The sequence below is a fragment of the Brassica oleracea genome, chromosome C4 (genome assembly GCF_000695525.1).
Source record: "Brassica oleracea var. oleracea cultivar TO1000 chromosome C4, BOL, whole genome shotgun sequence".
NCBI lineage: Eukaryota > Viridiplantae > Streptophyta > Magnoliopsida > Brassicales > Brassicaceae > Brassica > Brassica oleracea.
The window spans coordinates 27278861-27294795 of NC_027751.1; the positions used below are offsets into that span (position 1 = coordinate 27278861).

Genomic DNA, 15935 nt, shown 5'->3' on the forward strand with positions numbered 1-15935 from the left:
CTTGGTGGGAGGCAACCCACTGGTAAGTGTAAATATATGTTGGTTTTGTTTTTGTTTACTTATTTTTTGCTTTAGTTTATTGAGTCTCAGGTCAAAAAGCAAAAAAATCCGAGATACTTCAAAAATTTTAGGTGGCAGCAACGGAACAACCTGCCCCCTGAAAAGTGGGGTTGTTCCAGGCGACCATCTGACGATAGAACACCCATAATTTTCAAGGAGCGCCCGCTCCACTCAGGTAAGTATCTTAACAAAAAAAAATGTTTATTCTTGTTTTCACCTTCTTTCTGATTTATTTTCACACCAGGGACGGTGTGAAGTAAGTCTGGGGGAGGGTTTTCGTCGTTTACTAACTCGTTTCTTTATTTTGTTTTTCTTTTGAGTCAGTTTGAGTCAGTTTTTATGATCGAGTCAGTCAAAAATTTGTGGGAATTAGGACCTTATTATGTGTTGATCACTGACCACCTCGTGCATTAGTTATCTTATTCAGTGACCTTAGCAGTGGCGAAAGACACACATGTGGACCTGGAACACCCTGACATTATCTCATTTGGTTCTCCAGAAGATTTCAGCTTGTCGAGGTTACACTAGAAAGACGTAGCTTCATTTAACTTGAACATAATCTTGACTGCAATTCTCCTTATTATGAGCATTAGATCAAGGAAACGAGAATACACTCAGGACTTCTTATTCTTTATATCCATCTTGTTGATCCTGAGTGACTAGCTCATCTTTAGCTAGTTCCCACCCTGCACCTTAGCCTTTATTCCACCTTCATGCATTTGTTTTTCAGTGTCATATGTGCAGATATGTGCAAAAAGGTCGGAGAGGAAAGGATCAACGCAGCCTCTTACTCGTTACTGCTGCAGAAATTCAGTCAGAAATGAGAACAAACAGATTAAGGGAGCAACCGCTCCATAACCAATGAACTGCGCAAGAGCAAGGGTGGAGAACCAGAATCACACTTTCAAACCTTTATCCATGTTCTTGATACTTGACATTGTTTGAGGACAAACAAAGATCTAAGTCTGGGGGAATTGATATATGGTGTCTTTGGCATCTTGTATATATGTTTTCTAATTGGTTTTCAAGTCTTTATCGAACCTTCATAGTCCTTTTCGAGTCATTACAGGTCTGGAGTTGCATTGGATGGGAGATGGACCAGCTGGAACAAAAGAGGCATAAAACAGTGCAATTTGGTGATTTTCACGCAGAACAGTCGAGCGGAGCAACCCGAAGTGCTTGTTCCAACGGCAGAGATTTTTAAGGAAGTTTCCAAATATTTTAGAATTTTACCTAGGGCTTCCCCCTTTTCCTACTTGGCCGTCAAAGATATGCATATATATCTTTTCTTATTTTTTATTATCATTGGACGCTAGTTTTTACACAAGAAACCATTGAAGGCTTTTGTACTTGAAGATTTGCTACTTTGAAAGGGAGAAGGCTTCATCTCTCTCATCTTGAGAAGATTCATGAACCCTATCTTATTTATTTATTGATTCACCATGTTTTCTTCATATATTGTCTCTGTGATTTCTCTGTTCATGGCTGAGTAGTCGCTTGTTAGATTTAGGGTGTTAGGGATCATGGATCAATGAGATAGACACAAATAGGATTGTTATTCCTTTGATATCTATGTCTATTGCTAATCTTAATGCTTGTGTTAAATTGGCCATTTATCATCTGATCATAGGTTTAATCTAATCATCAAAAGTGTTTTAGATTGCTAGAAAAAGCATAGATAGGCGATTTGTCTTTAGCCAACGAAAGCTGATGTTAAGGCAAATCGTGAACCAATTGAATCCAAACTTAATGCTTGTCATCATTCTCTAATCCAAACGACAGTTTAGGCATTAAGATTGCTTGATAAATTGGTCGATACCACGACAGTGGGTTTATCTATTCTTGTTGTTCAAGTTCTAGATTCGTTCTTATTGCCTTCCTGAATAGTTGTGTGGCTTATGGTCCTAAGTATCCCAATAAATCACCCTGAACTTAGCTCTCTTAATCATCTAAACACCTTTAATTAATCTTGTTACTTGCTTGTCACGAAACCCTTAAATCTTAAAACTTCCATATTGTTTTAGCTTGATATTGATCGTATAGAAATAAAGTGTAATCGTTGGTCTCTGTGGATTCGATCCTAAAGTGCTACGTCAATATGCCTTTCGATTGTGCTAGTGTGCATATTAGGTTAATTGGTGTGCGTATACACGTAATATCAGATAGAAAACATATACTGGTAAAACAAAATCAACTGTTTTTTTCTTGGAAATAAAGCCAGAGAAGGTGTGAAAGGAAACTCGAGGAAGATACATTTTTTTAACGCTGGATAATTATGTTGTTCCAAATTATGAAAAATATTACACACGATACTACAAGCAACAATTTTACATGATTTATAAGGAAGAGACTTTTTAGATGAGTAATTTGGATGGTTTCGCTTAGAGATTCCACTCATATAGTAAGAAAAACAACAATGCATTTAGATTATTATAGCTAGCAAGATTTAAAGGATATAATGACATATTATATCTACTAATTTTTTTTGTCCCAAAATTTCTATATAATCTAAATGTATAATATATAGAACATGGATCATATGTTCCTGAAACAGAAATGCAGTTTTCTAATAAATTAAAACACACATTTCCATCTAGAAAAAAATTAAGATTAACTTTATTATTTCGTTTAGCTTTTTTCTCTATCCAAACATGAAATATCCTATTTACTATTGCACACAATTCTTTTTCTTTACAATTTTAATAAGATTGTGAAAGATTTACAATGAAATACTTATGGAAATAGATTATTTATAGCTTTTCAAAGATCTAACGATTAGTCACGACTTTTCAGGTAGTATATTTACAATATAAAAAATTCTTTATAACTAATACAGTTTTATAATAAAACACATCTCTTTAAAATTAATATATTTTAAAAAATAAAAGACACATTCTTCAAATCTCTAGAAGCACGAAGAATTATAAGAACAATTTTTCTTATTGCTTTAGGAATGTTTCAAAACTAAAGCTTTCAATGTTTTTTTTAGATCTTACAGAATAACACTCCATGAGACATATATTTATAGTGAAAGACAATTATCTTTAACGTATGGAATAAAAAGATAAATATAAGCAAATATAAAATAAATATAAGCAAAATTCAAATTTCAAGTAATGAAACAAAAAGTGCTAACGCAGGGGAATGATACTAGGAGTCTAAGACAGCAACAAAATTCTACTATACAGATGATGCTGGAACAACCGAACATATGTTGTGGTAATTAAGGACTTTCTACAGGAATAAACATTGTTGGTATGCATGGGTGGTATCAAATGTGCGCATATGTAAAAAAAAAAGCGGAAATGACATTTACCTGATTGTAGCATACAACATGCTGATGCTGCAAGCCGGAGAGTGCTTCTACTTCTCTGAGTAACTCACAACAAAGTAGATGCAGAAACAATGTTAGTGTCATACTTGCTACAAGAATTATATCATTGCTGATAGTGTTCTTGTTGATCTTTGACTTGCTAATAGAATCATGAGAGTGTTCTTGTTGATCTCACTCACCGAAGCATGTCATAGTTGAGCGTGTTTGTGTTAATCTTTGACTTAATCAACTTCAAAGCATATTCTCGTCCATCATGTTTGATTTTTCACAACATAACGCTAGCGATCGAAACCACCTTTACTTGCCAAGAAATAGATTGATGCTAATGAATTTGATATCATATCTCTCAAAGAATATAAATTAACATTTGAAACTAAAAGGAGAGGGAAAATATAACAGCAAGGGAGAAGATACCAAGTAATTTCAGCTGCTTCAAATTTTAGAGGTATCGTGTTCTTGATGAAGCCAACTTCCAAAAGTTAGGAACGAGGGTATTGCTATAAAAAGTAAAAATGATATGTTAAATAGATTTATAAAACAAAAAAAAAACATTCAGTGTACCAAAGGGGATCCACACTATGTATTTTTGGAATTCATCGTCAAAGTCTTTGTTGAAGTCTGGAATTGAATTGGAAGATAATGTCAACACACCTTCAGACACTGACTGCAGAAATAAACTTTATCTTTAGACTTATTTTTTAGAGAATGAAAAGACACATTTATAAATGAGATAAGGTACCCCAATACGATGAAGCTCCATGGCTATCTTAGGTAATGAGTTACTCAACGACGCTTGAGAGATACAAGGATCTTGATAGAAGCAAGCGACTTGGAGGAGGTGAGACTATTAAAGAGTAAACTTAGAGTAGGTTGCAATTAATTAACATTTAGCGTTAGAAAAGAGAAACAAAAGCTTAGCTTACCATTAATAAATATTTCCTTCTAGTAGAAGCTAAGGAGATACTTAGGATCTTTGAAACAATTCAAGATGGTTGAATCTGTGGTGATAGCAAAACAATAAGTATGATGAGAGAATAAAATAATAAAAGAATAGTAAGTTGACCTTGATACATCGGTTAAAAGTAGCAGTGCTCTCTTGGTAATTCTCAAAATTCTGAAATAGCCATAAGCAAGAAGGAGACAAGACTTGTGTGGTTCCAGTTCCAGATCACAATCTTTAAGAAATTCTGCACACAACAACAAAACGATTTATGGAACTCATCATGATGAAGAAAAGTCTATTCCATGTTGCATTTCATTGGATTCACGGGAAAGAACAAGCGCATATGCATATATGTATATATATATATGTAGACGAGAAAACCCTTCTTCTTGTCGATCGGCGCAGACGTCTGATTAGTGTATACAACAAGATATTGTGTGCACTAATAGCACACAAAAGAGTTGTTGATCTGAAAATAATATAATTAAAGGCATTAAAGTGAAATTTCAAAACATTATGGTTAAATGATACCTCTTAAAAATAGATTAGTAGTTTTGAATATAGACCTGCTCTTTTATTTTGAAATTAGAACAACCAGTCTTCTCATATGCTAAATAGTGTGTTACATTTAGCTATTTTATTTTCAACTTACAGTAGTTAGATTCTTAATTGTATGAGTCAATATGGTTATTTGATAAATCATCCCTGTTTTTATATATGGATTATGTGGTGCATCCTTATGTGCTCATGCAAGAGAGGGAACACACAACTATTGTTTGACCTTACTCGCTGCAATTGTTTGACCTTACTCGCTGCAATGAAGGTATAAGTATTATCTACTTGTGATCTATTATGATATAATTTTTTGGAATTTAACAGTTTATTTCTTTGTTTTTACAGGAAAATGAAAAAAAAAACAGAGGGATATATTAGTATATGATTAATTAGATTGCCAAAAAAATTTATACTCTTTTACAAAAAAAGGATGTTGATATTTTGTTTAAGGTATGTCAAAGATAATTGACTGAAAAGCTTACTCAGGTTCGGTTCTGGTTGAGCGTGCTTAAGCGCTATGGAGAGCTTAAACATGAGATTGAAGAGAAAGTTCATGAATCTGTCCCGCTTCTGATCTCAACATTTCTACATCCATTTAGATATTGTTATCGGAAGTGTTTTAATGGACTAGTGTTAACCTTTGTACATCCACCAAGTTAAATGGGAAAGTGATTGTGTTTCCCATATTATACAATCTGCTGGCTCCCGAAACAAGACTCTGCTACTTCTCATTAGGTTTGTGTTTCAGTCTGCAATTCACACTCTATGGCGCGAGCGAAATGGGAGAATGCATGGGGAGTATCACCACAACACCCATGTCTTTAAGCAATGCAATCGATAAACATATTCGAAACAAGATTTCATCACTTGAAGCAGTGGATAGCAATGGGATGAAGAACACAATGACGATGTGGTTTTCTTCTAGATAATCTTACGAATACTGGAATTCTTTATCAGAAGTTTTCATTCTTTAAACTTTTCAAAATAGAGTCACAACCATCATAAAACATTTTTTTGAATTAATTTACCATTCTTTCAAAAAAAAGATTAAGAAATATAACTAACTATAATTTAGAAAAAAAATTTACATGTTACCAGTTATCCCTTTCTAGTTTCTGCACTAGCTAAAAGATACTGAGCTTTTGAGAGCGAAAGAAAAAAGCATTTCAGAATGTGGCTCACCAAAAGGCGTACATGCCCATTTACTGGGCTGCTCCCAAGGCCGAACTATAATAATCCAAATAATCCAATGGATAAGTAAGGAAAGAATAAATTATTAAATTGTTAATCTCAAAATAAAGAAATTATCCGCATTGGATGAACTGTCCCTGACGATAAAATGAAATCAACGAGTTGTCTCTTAGGTCGGATAACCCCACCAAACATTCATAAAATTGCTCACTATTCTCACCAATTATGAAAAAGTGTTTTTCTAATAATTTCATAACTTTATCTACATTTCTATTTTCTCCCAAGTTCATTAGATTTATGCTTGAATCATTTGTAATTAGAATATCACAATTTTTAATATAATTATCAAATAACTAAACAAGATGACAAAATAGTTTAACAAGTTTAAATTAATCAAATTCCATTTGTATTTTTTAATTAATTATTAACATTTGATTTGATTAAGAAAATCATTTGATTTGATTATATAGAAAACACGTAGAAAATAACTAAAAGTCGTCCGAACGAGGTAGTCCAAGTGGCAGGACGAGCCTGTGGTGGCAACCACCATCCGGGTTCGATTCCCTCCCCATGCGGAAACTACCCTGCCTCTTCTGGACACCAAAGCGGTACTGGGTTCGATCCAGCCCAGGTAAAGTCCTCCCGGGTGAAGTGGACCGTTGCCTGACCGGGTCCAGGGGAATGACCCGCGAAGCGGGGAACCCCTGGATTATCAAAAAAAAAAAGAAAAAAAAAACTAAAAGTCAATCGATTGACGGTAACTAACTAAACGAGTAAGCGGTGAAAATAAATAGGTGACTAGAGGTAGTGCTGGGTTCGCGGGTCAACCCGCCCCGACCCGCCCCGCCCCGCCGCGGGTCGAATCATTTTTTCGATTCAAAAACTCGACCCGCATAACCCGCAAACAAAAACTTTTATATCCGCACCCGCCCCGCCAAAACCCGCGGGTAACCCGCCAAACCCGCGGGTAATATTAATTATATTAAAAATAGTTATTTTAATTAAAAATGATTATTTTCTAATTATATAATAATTATTTTAATTAAAAATAATTATTTTTTATTTATATAATAGTTATTTTAAAAAATTACTATTAAAAAAAATATATTTATAATTAAAATTATACAAATATTTATTGTTTTTTATATATTTTACGAAAAAATGTTTTTTTTTCAAAAATGTTTTTTTTTTTTAATTTGCGGGTTGGCGGGTACCTGCGATTCAAATTCGGCTGACCCGCATCCGCCCCGCTCAAAATAATCTCGACCCGCACCCGCACCCTCGATTTAAAAATTTCAAATGGTTCGACCCGTACTCGCCCCGCGGCGGGTCAAACGGGACGGGGTCCGCGGGCAATGATTAAAATTTCCAGCTCTAACTAGAGGTCCACCAGGCAAGTCCGGGTCGTGTATCGTGTCTCTCGTAGTCACGTGGATTTTTTATTCACTTTTTTACCACGCGCGTGCGAGAGACTCACCGTAACAGACCAACGAACCATTCATTAAAACCCTAGCTTAGACCTTCCTTCTTATACCTCTCTCTCTCTCTCATCGTCCTCGTCTTCGTCGGTCATCTTCTTCCTCCTGATTCTTCGTCTCTTCGATTCACCGGAAAATTCGTGCCGCGCTGCTTCTATGTCGGGGAACCTGTTGCTGAATTGCCCGATGGATCTGTCTAACCTCGCAGTAATCATTGCTGCGGCTGCTTGCAGTCCCAATCCCGACGAGCGTAAAGCTACTGAGCAGAGTCTTGATCAGGTTATTGTTATCCGAACTAAGATTGACTTGATTAGACTGTGGTCAGCAATTTTCTCTAGGAAGATAGATCAATCGGTTTAATCTATGCTTGTGGAACATTGATTTATGCAGATTAAGCACACTCCGCAGCATTTGATAAGAGTTTTGCAAATTGTTGTTGACGGTGGATGTGACCCTGCTGTGCGCCAAGCTGCGAGTATCCATTTCAAGAACTTCATCGCTAAGCACTGGGATCCTCATTCTGGTAATTTTAATCGTTTTTGAGTCTCTTGAAATAAACGAAACTTGTTAGTCATTCCTTGTTTTTGTTGTGCAGGTGATCAGAGCAAGATCTTGCCAAGTGATAAGAATGTTGTCAGGGACCAGATTCTTGTTTATGTCTCTCAACTTCCACCTATTTTGAGGTAGCAGCTATTGTACACCCTGCAGCATTCTTGTGCTCAATTTTTTCAAGTTTACCTCTGTTTGTTGGTCCTTATTATAGCATGTTATTGGTGTGTTTGTGATGCAGAGTTCAAATGGGAGAGTGTTTGAAGACATTGATTTACGCTGACTTTCCTGAGCAATGGCCCCATCTCCTGGACTGGGTGAAGCATAACTTGCAAGATCAACAAGTTTATGGAGCCTTGTTTGTGTTGCGGATTATGTCTTCAAAATACGAGTTAGTTTGCCTTTTTACTTACGTCATGAATCTGGTTGTCCTAAAATGACCATGGGCTTAGGAGTTATTCTTTTTTTAATCACTTAATCTGAGATTCTTTACTCAGTGGTGCTTTTTACCTCCACTCTGCCTTCCGAAAAGGCTTCTTTGCACGAGTGATTTGTAGATTGTGTCTAGTCTTCTCCTAAATTTCTGTAGCTGTCTCTTGCTTATGTTGCCAACTTCCCATTCTTGAACTTACAAACCGTTGCATATTATCAGTAGTAGACTATCAGAAAAGTAATGCGCATGTAGGTTAGTTGGAGTGACATATCTCTGTGGATTTGATATTATCAGTTCTCTTATTCAAATTCAGGGCACTAGCTTCTGTTTTTCTAGATAAAATAGTTCATTTAGTATTTTTTCCTCCCTCATATTCCCACTTTCTGTTTATAGGTTCAAGTCAGATGAAGACAGAGCACCCATTTACCGGGTAGTCGAAGAGACGTTTCCACATCTCTTGAATATATTCGACAAGCTCGTCCAAATTGAAAGTCCTTCTCTTGAAGTTGCAGACCATATCAAGCTTATTTGCAAGATATTCTGGTCATGCATTTATGTAAGTTGTACATCTTGTGGTACTTATTATGAACCGTTCTTTGCTTCCAAGCTTCAACTAGAAAAAAATATGGATTATATAGTTCTTGTTTAGGGATTTATATATCTCTTTCATCCTTCTTCTATCCAGCTAGAGCTTCCGAGACCATTGTTTGTTCCAAACTTTTTTAATGCTTGGATGGTTCTGTTCCTAAACATTTTGGAACGTCCTGTTCCCTTAGAAGGCCAACCTGAAGACCCTGAGCTTAGAAAATCATGGGGATGGTGGAAGACCAAGAAATGGGTTGCTCACATTTTAAACAGGCTGTACACTCGGTATGCAGGATCATGAAAACCTATCTACTCACTTACAACCTTGAACCTTTTTTCATTTATCTTTAAATAAACTGTTTAAAAACCCATAACAGGTTTGGAGATCTGAAACTTCAGAATCCAGAAAATAAAGCCTTCGCCCAAATGTTTCAGACGAACTACGCTGCCAAGATACTGGAGTGCCACTTGAAATTGTTGAATGTCATTCGTATCGGTGGATATCTTCCTGATAGAGTCATCAACCTAATTCTTCAATATCTAAGCAACAGGTCGGATATTCTCTATGGCATACATACTTGTGATAATATTTAGAAATTAATTTGAATATGAGTACTCTGGATCTATTAAATAACAAAATTACACGTGAAGTCCCTGGGGAGAATCTTTTTGCTTTATTGTAGAGGTTTTAGTTAATCTATATATGTCTTTTCTGGTTTCTCCCAACCGTGATCACAGCCACAGTTAGAAATATTAAAATGTGTCTAGACTGCGAACTCGGAATTTGGTACCACTCGATTTTATCTTTACAAAGTCTTGGGTAAAATTTCTAGTTGCAGTTTCTATTTTTCCTTGAAAACTGATAAAGGCTTTGTCTGTATCTCGGTTCCTTTATCATGTTTGGTGTACCAGTTTTCTTATTGAGTTGTGTTGTGTATCTATGCAGTATCCCGAAGAATAGCATGTACACCTTACTGCAGCCCCACCTTGATGTTCTACTATTTGAGATCATTTTCCCTCTAATGTGCTTCAATGATGATGATCAAGTACTCTGGGATGAAGACCCGCATGAGTATGTGAGGAAGGGTTATGGTATGTCCTTGAAGTATTCTTCGTCTTGTTTTGATAATCCTAAAACATGCTTTTTTATAATAGCATTACTTGCTCTACAGATATAATTGAAGATCTGTACAGTCCCAGGACTGCATCTATGGACTTCGTGACTGAGCTGGTCAGAAAGCGTGGAAAAGACAACTTCCCAAAGTTTATACAGTTCATTGTGGGCATTTTTAAGAGGTACCCTCAAACTATATCTACAAATGTAGAAAAGGGTCTAATTATATAATTGCGACATGATATAATTACTTTGTTTCTCTGTTTTAGATATGGTGAAGCACCTCTAGAACAAAAGCCCTATCGTCAAAAGGATGGTGCTCTGCTTGCTGTTGGGACACTCTGTGATAAACTTAGGCAGACCGAACCCTACAAATCGGAGCTGGAGAATATGTTAGTGCAACATGTTTTTCCTGAATTCAGCAGCCCAGCTGGTCATCTTAGAGCCAAGGTTTTAGTTACTGCTTTTGGTTATTTAGACCCCCTTCTCATTCGTTTCTGTTAGGAAAATATACATCTTTTCATTTATATTTATGCATTTGTTTAGGCCCCCTTCTCATTCGGTTCTGTTATGAAAATCATATCTCCAAATGCTTGGATTTCTCTACTACTACTTTGTGAAGTCACTTGGACTGAATTTCTTGTTCATCACTATCCTGTGATGTTTCTTGATGGATGCCTTTTGTGGGGTAGGATATGCCTGTTTAGGTGTTGCTGTTGACTAGTTTTTGTCATCCTTACCTTTCTAGGTGGCTGTGACATATTGGTTTCATCACGTGGATGCTGTAACTTGTCAAGCTTATTTCTCAACATATTCTATCTTCTGTGTAGGCTGCGTGGGTTGCAGGGCAGTACGCGAACATTAATTTTTCAGACCAAACCAACTTTTCCAAGGCACTGCATTGTGTTATCTCCGGAATGCGTGATCCAGAACTTCCTGTTCGGGTGGACTCAGTCTTTGCTTTGCGTTCATTCATTGACGCCTGCAAAAGTATTGCACCACCCTCTCTTCTTAAGATTTCCTGAGACTTTTTCCATCTTTGGGCCTTTTGTACTCAACGTGGATTAGTATAAATTCAACAAAATTTATCTGTCTTGCAGATTTAGATGAGATCCGTCCAGTTTTGCCTCAACTTCTTGACGGTACGCTTTTGGAATGATTTTGCTAATAGTTGTACTTACTACTGTTTTAATTCGCTCAAAAGCTAATCAACTGAAATAATCGGTATGGACTTGTGCTATGCAGAATTTTTCAAGCTAATGAATGAAGTTGAAAACGAAGATCTTGCATTTACTTTAGAGACTATCGTGTATAAGTTTGGAGAGGAGATTTCTCCTTATGCTTTGGGTTTGTGCCAGAACTTGGTAAGATAATATTCTGTTGTGTCCTCATTTTGAGTATAATTTTGCTTTTAGCACTAATAACCCTATTCTTGTTAATAACTTCCAGGCCAGTGCATTCTGGAAGTGTGTCGATACTGACAACGGTGATGATGAAGCTGATGATACTGGTGCGTTGGCTGCTGTGGGATGTCTCCGTGCCATCAGTACAATTCTTGAATCTATCAGTAGTCTCCCTCATCTCTATGGTCAGATTGAACCATACTTGTTGCCAATAATGCGTAAAATGCTGACAACTGATGGTCAAGGTATGCATAGTGTTTTCCAGATCCCATATATATTTGCAGTTTTTATCTGCTTCTTGTGTTCCTTTGAATGAATTACATTGAATGCATTGGGGTTTATGTAATTGAATGCATTGGGGTTTATGTAATTTGTAGATCTTAATCTAAACATGGTGATTTATTCACGTATTTTGTATGGACAGATGTGTTCGAGGAGGTCCTTGAGATCGTCTCGTACATTACTACTTTTTCACCCACGATATCGTTGGACATGTGGAGTTTATGGCCTTTAATAATGGAAGCACTCGTGGATTGGGCTATTGACTTCTTCCCAAGTATGAAACTTGCAGTTTTTTATAAAGTTCAATAATTCTTTTATTTTCTCTCTTTTGTTTGATCGTTCTTTTGAATTCATTAGACATATTGGTCCCTCTGCACAACTACATATCCCGGGGGACTGAGCATTATCTCACTTGCAAGCAACCAGATTACCAACAAAGTCTTTGGAGTGTGATTTCTTCGGTAAGCTCACTATACTTTTATTCATAAAGAAATGAAGTAGTTTATATTCGTTAACTAATTTGTTAATTTCTTTACCATGACAGCTTATGGCAAACAAGAATATTGATGATAGTGACCTTGAGCCAGCTCCGAAGCTATTAGGGATCGTGCTTCAGACCTGTAAGGGCCATGTGGACCAATGTGTGGAGCCTTACTTGAGAATCACATTAGATCGGCTACGAGGTGCTGAAAAATCTTCCTTTAAATGTCTTCTGATTGAAGTGGTAAGCAAAGTAGTCCAGTTAAATTTTGCTAATTGCTGCTTTGTTTAGATTCCTTTCACAGAGTCAAGCTAAGCTGTTGTATTTCCTGATTGACTGAATGTAATGCTTTAACACCCTTTGGGCAGGTTGCAAATGCCTTCTACTACAATGCCCCTTTGACACTGGGCATATTGCAACGCTTGGGTTTCGCAACCGATATTTTGACTATATGGCTCCACATGCTGCAAGAAAAGAAGAAGAATGGTGCACATGCTAACTTCAAGGGGTGGGTGAATCTAATCTGTGTATCCTCTCATCTCTCTTATCTTCTCTTCACATTTCATTTCAAGATAAACAATCTTCCTTCCTTAAAATGCAGAGAGCATGATAAGAAAGTTTGCATCTTGGGTTTGACGTCAATTCTCAGTCTTCCTGCTGGTCAATTACCCGGAGAAGTCTTGCCACATGTATTCAGGGCTCTTCTTGAGCTTTTAGTGGGATACAAGGATCAACTTGCTGGTCAGTGCCTTTCACTGTCTCTGTTTTTTTCTTTCTTATTATGACAGACCCTCACTGATATTTCTCTTTGAACGTGTATAACAGAAGCTGCAAAGGCAGAAGAGGAAGAAGATGAAGAAGATGGTGATGACGACAACATGGATGACTTTGAGACAGATGATGAAGATGATGAGGAGAATCCAGATGAAACTGATGAAAGTAAACTCCGCAAGCTAGCAGCACAGGTTCGTCTTCTAAACCCCTTAGAATCAAAGCCTCTCAAGTGATATTTCTTGAAGAAGGTATTACTATGCTTGTGAGTAGTGGTTCACTGTCGTCGCTTCCTGTTGTGCATTATCTTTATAGGCAAAGGACTTCCGCTCTTACAGCGATGATGATGATGAGTTTTCAGAGGATGATTATAGCGATGAGGAATTAGACTCTCCAATTGATGAAGTGGATCCTTTCATACTCTTCATGGATGCTGTCACAGGTACCAGAGATTTATCATGTGTGTGTATATATATATATATTGATAGATGGTATCATCTTCTGATTTGCTATTCTATTAATCTTATTAGCAATGCAAGCAACGGACTCGCTCAGGTTCCAAAGCCTTAGGCAGACACTAGACCCGCACTACGAAGGGCTCGCAAACAATATCGCTCAGCACACGGAGCAGAGAAGAGCTGAGATACTAAAGGAGCAACTTGAAAAGCAAGCATCCACAACAGTTCTTTCCTGATTTCACTTGGCTGCATTTTTTTGTTTTGTTTGTAAGCCTTTTTATCCAAAAAAAAGGAAGTAGAGAGGCTTATCTTAGGTGAGTCTGGTCGACTCTCAAATCATGTCTCAGAGATATCAATCTCTGCCATCTCCAGTTTTGCATTTCATCATCATTTTTTTTTAATCATCCAATAGACCAAAACAGAAGACCATTTCTTTTTTCTTTTCAAACAGAACAGATTATTAACCCTTTGGAGAGGGGTGTTTTATGTTCTCCGATTGGGATTGGTGGCATATATTTTTTTTTTAAACTATGGGCTTATATGTTTGTTTAATTATCATTTATGGTTGTAGCAGTTCCTTTATCTTGATTGGTTGACTTAAATCGTTCGTTAGAGCCTGTGTTCGTTCTCAGCCATCGCCAGTTAAGCTGTAGTTAAATGGATTCCATTGTGATAAACGGTCAATTTTGTCCACTTTGGTTTTACAGTTATAAACTCATTGTTTATGAGATTAGAAATCTAAATACTAAGTTATACTAAGAGGCTAGATGGTAACCTGCAGTTGTCTTTAAAAAAGCTTAATCTCTTGAATTAGAGTGGACATCTTGTTTTTTGGTTCGGTTCGGTCAATTCATCTTTTGACTCTAAAGATATATCATCGATTTAGATACTTATGAAATTCGGTTTGGTTTCTCGATTTTGGGTAAATGTGTCCAGATTAATGGACCAAAATCTCCTATGGACCGAATGGTCAAAAAATATTCTACAGCATAAAAAAATAATCTGTACGAAACCTCTATGATATAAATTATTTTAACACCCTTAGAGCATGTCCATCCATTAGAACCCATTAGAAGTTCTAATGATTAAATTAAAGGGGGGGGGGTTATTGGAACAGGAATTTGGTGATTTTAATAGTTGAGAGGATTTTACAAGTTAACTAGATTTAACAAATTTTATCAAATACTTTTACATAGATTTTCATTACTTGTGTATAGAATTCTATTGATTGTTATTAATTTTTAAAGTAAGAAATTAATGGTGGTAGAAAAAAAAAATCATTTCAATTAAGGCAATTCTTAAACAAATTTTAAGAAAAAAAATTGTCACAAAAAGATCTCAAGAAATAAAATGACAAAAAAATTAATTTCTATTTCTTAGTTTATAGATATATAAATAATAATAAAATTTGATGATTTTATTGGAACAGGAATTTGATGATTTTAATAGTTGAGAGGATTTTATAAGTTAACTAGATTTAACAAATTTTATCAAATACTTTTACATAGATTTTCATTACTTGTGTATAGAATTCTATTGATTGTTATTAATTTTTAAAGTAAGAAATTAATGGTGGTAGAAAAAGAAAAAATCATTTCAATTAAGGCAATTCTTAAACAACTTTTAAGAAAAAAAATTGTCACAAAAAGATCTCAAGAAATAAAATGACAAAAAAAATTAATTTCTATTTCTTAGTTTATAGATATATAAATAATAATAAAAAATTTATATAATTTCAAAATATATGTTTTAAATTTGAATTTTTGTAAAAAAAAATTGAATTATTATTTTTAAAATGTTTAATTAAAAAAATACGAAAGTGCTTTTTAAAACTATTTTTACAATTTTTATTTTAAATTTTTAATATTTTTTTCTATTTTTTAAGTTGTGAATTGTATTATGTTAAAGTTGTGACTTGTATATTATTTCATTCTTCAATTTGAGTTTTTGTATGTGAGTGTATTTTATTACATTGATTTCAAAAATCTTATGGGTATAGCTGATATTCTCAAAGTTGAGTACTATGAGTAAAAACAAAGAAAATTTATATCCCAATAACAATAGATTTTAATAGAATCTTAAAATCAATGAAAACTAAAATTTTCCAATAACAAAGGATTTTGAGTGGAATTTAAAAATCATCACTCCAATAACAATGGATTCTATTTAGATTTTAAAAATTCACAAACCAATAACAATGGAATCTCAAAATTTAATAACTCATCTACATAGTTTATTTCAATAGCACTCACAAATTAAGAGTAAATAAGATGATTTGGCAAGTTTAGAACCGAGTGG

At 35.3% G+C, this 15935-nt stretch overlaps 1 protein-coding gene across 1 annotated transcript; it reads left to right on the forward strand.

The window, feature by feature from the left end:
- Nucleotides 1-7577: 7577 nt before the first annotated feature.
- On the forward strand, nt 7578-14182 carry LOC106342501 (importin beta-like SAD2 homolog). Its single transcript, XM_013781456.1, has 22 exons — nt 7578-7840; nt 7952-8084; nt 8157-8244; nt 8352-8501; nt 8937-9099; nt 9229-9413; nt 9506-9679; nt 10075-10220; nt 10301-10424; nt 10512-10692; nt 11073-11232; nt 11343-11384; nt 11488-11606; nt 11692-11890; nt 12070-12201; nt 12285-12388; nt 12472-12651; nt 12777-12916; nt 13010-13149; nt 13234-13373; nt 13495-13621; nt 13710-14182. Exons 1-22 carry the CDS (start codon nt 7718-7720, stop codon nt 13871-13873), a joined length of 3114 nt encoding a protein of 1037 aa, XP_013636910.1. The 5' UTR covers nt 7578-7717; the 3' UTR covers nt 13874-14182.
- Nucleotides 14183-15935: the final 1753 nt, after the last annotated feature.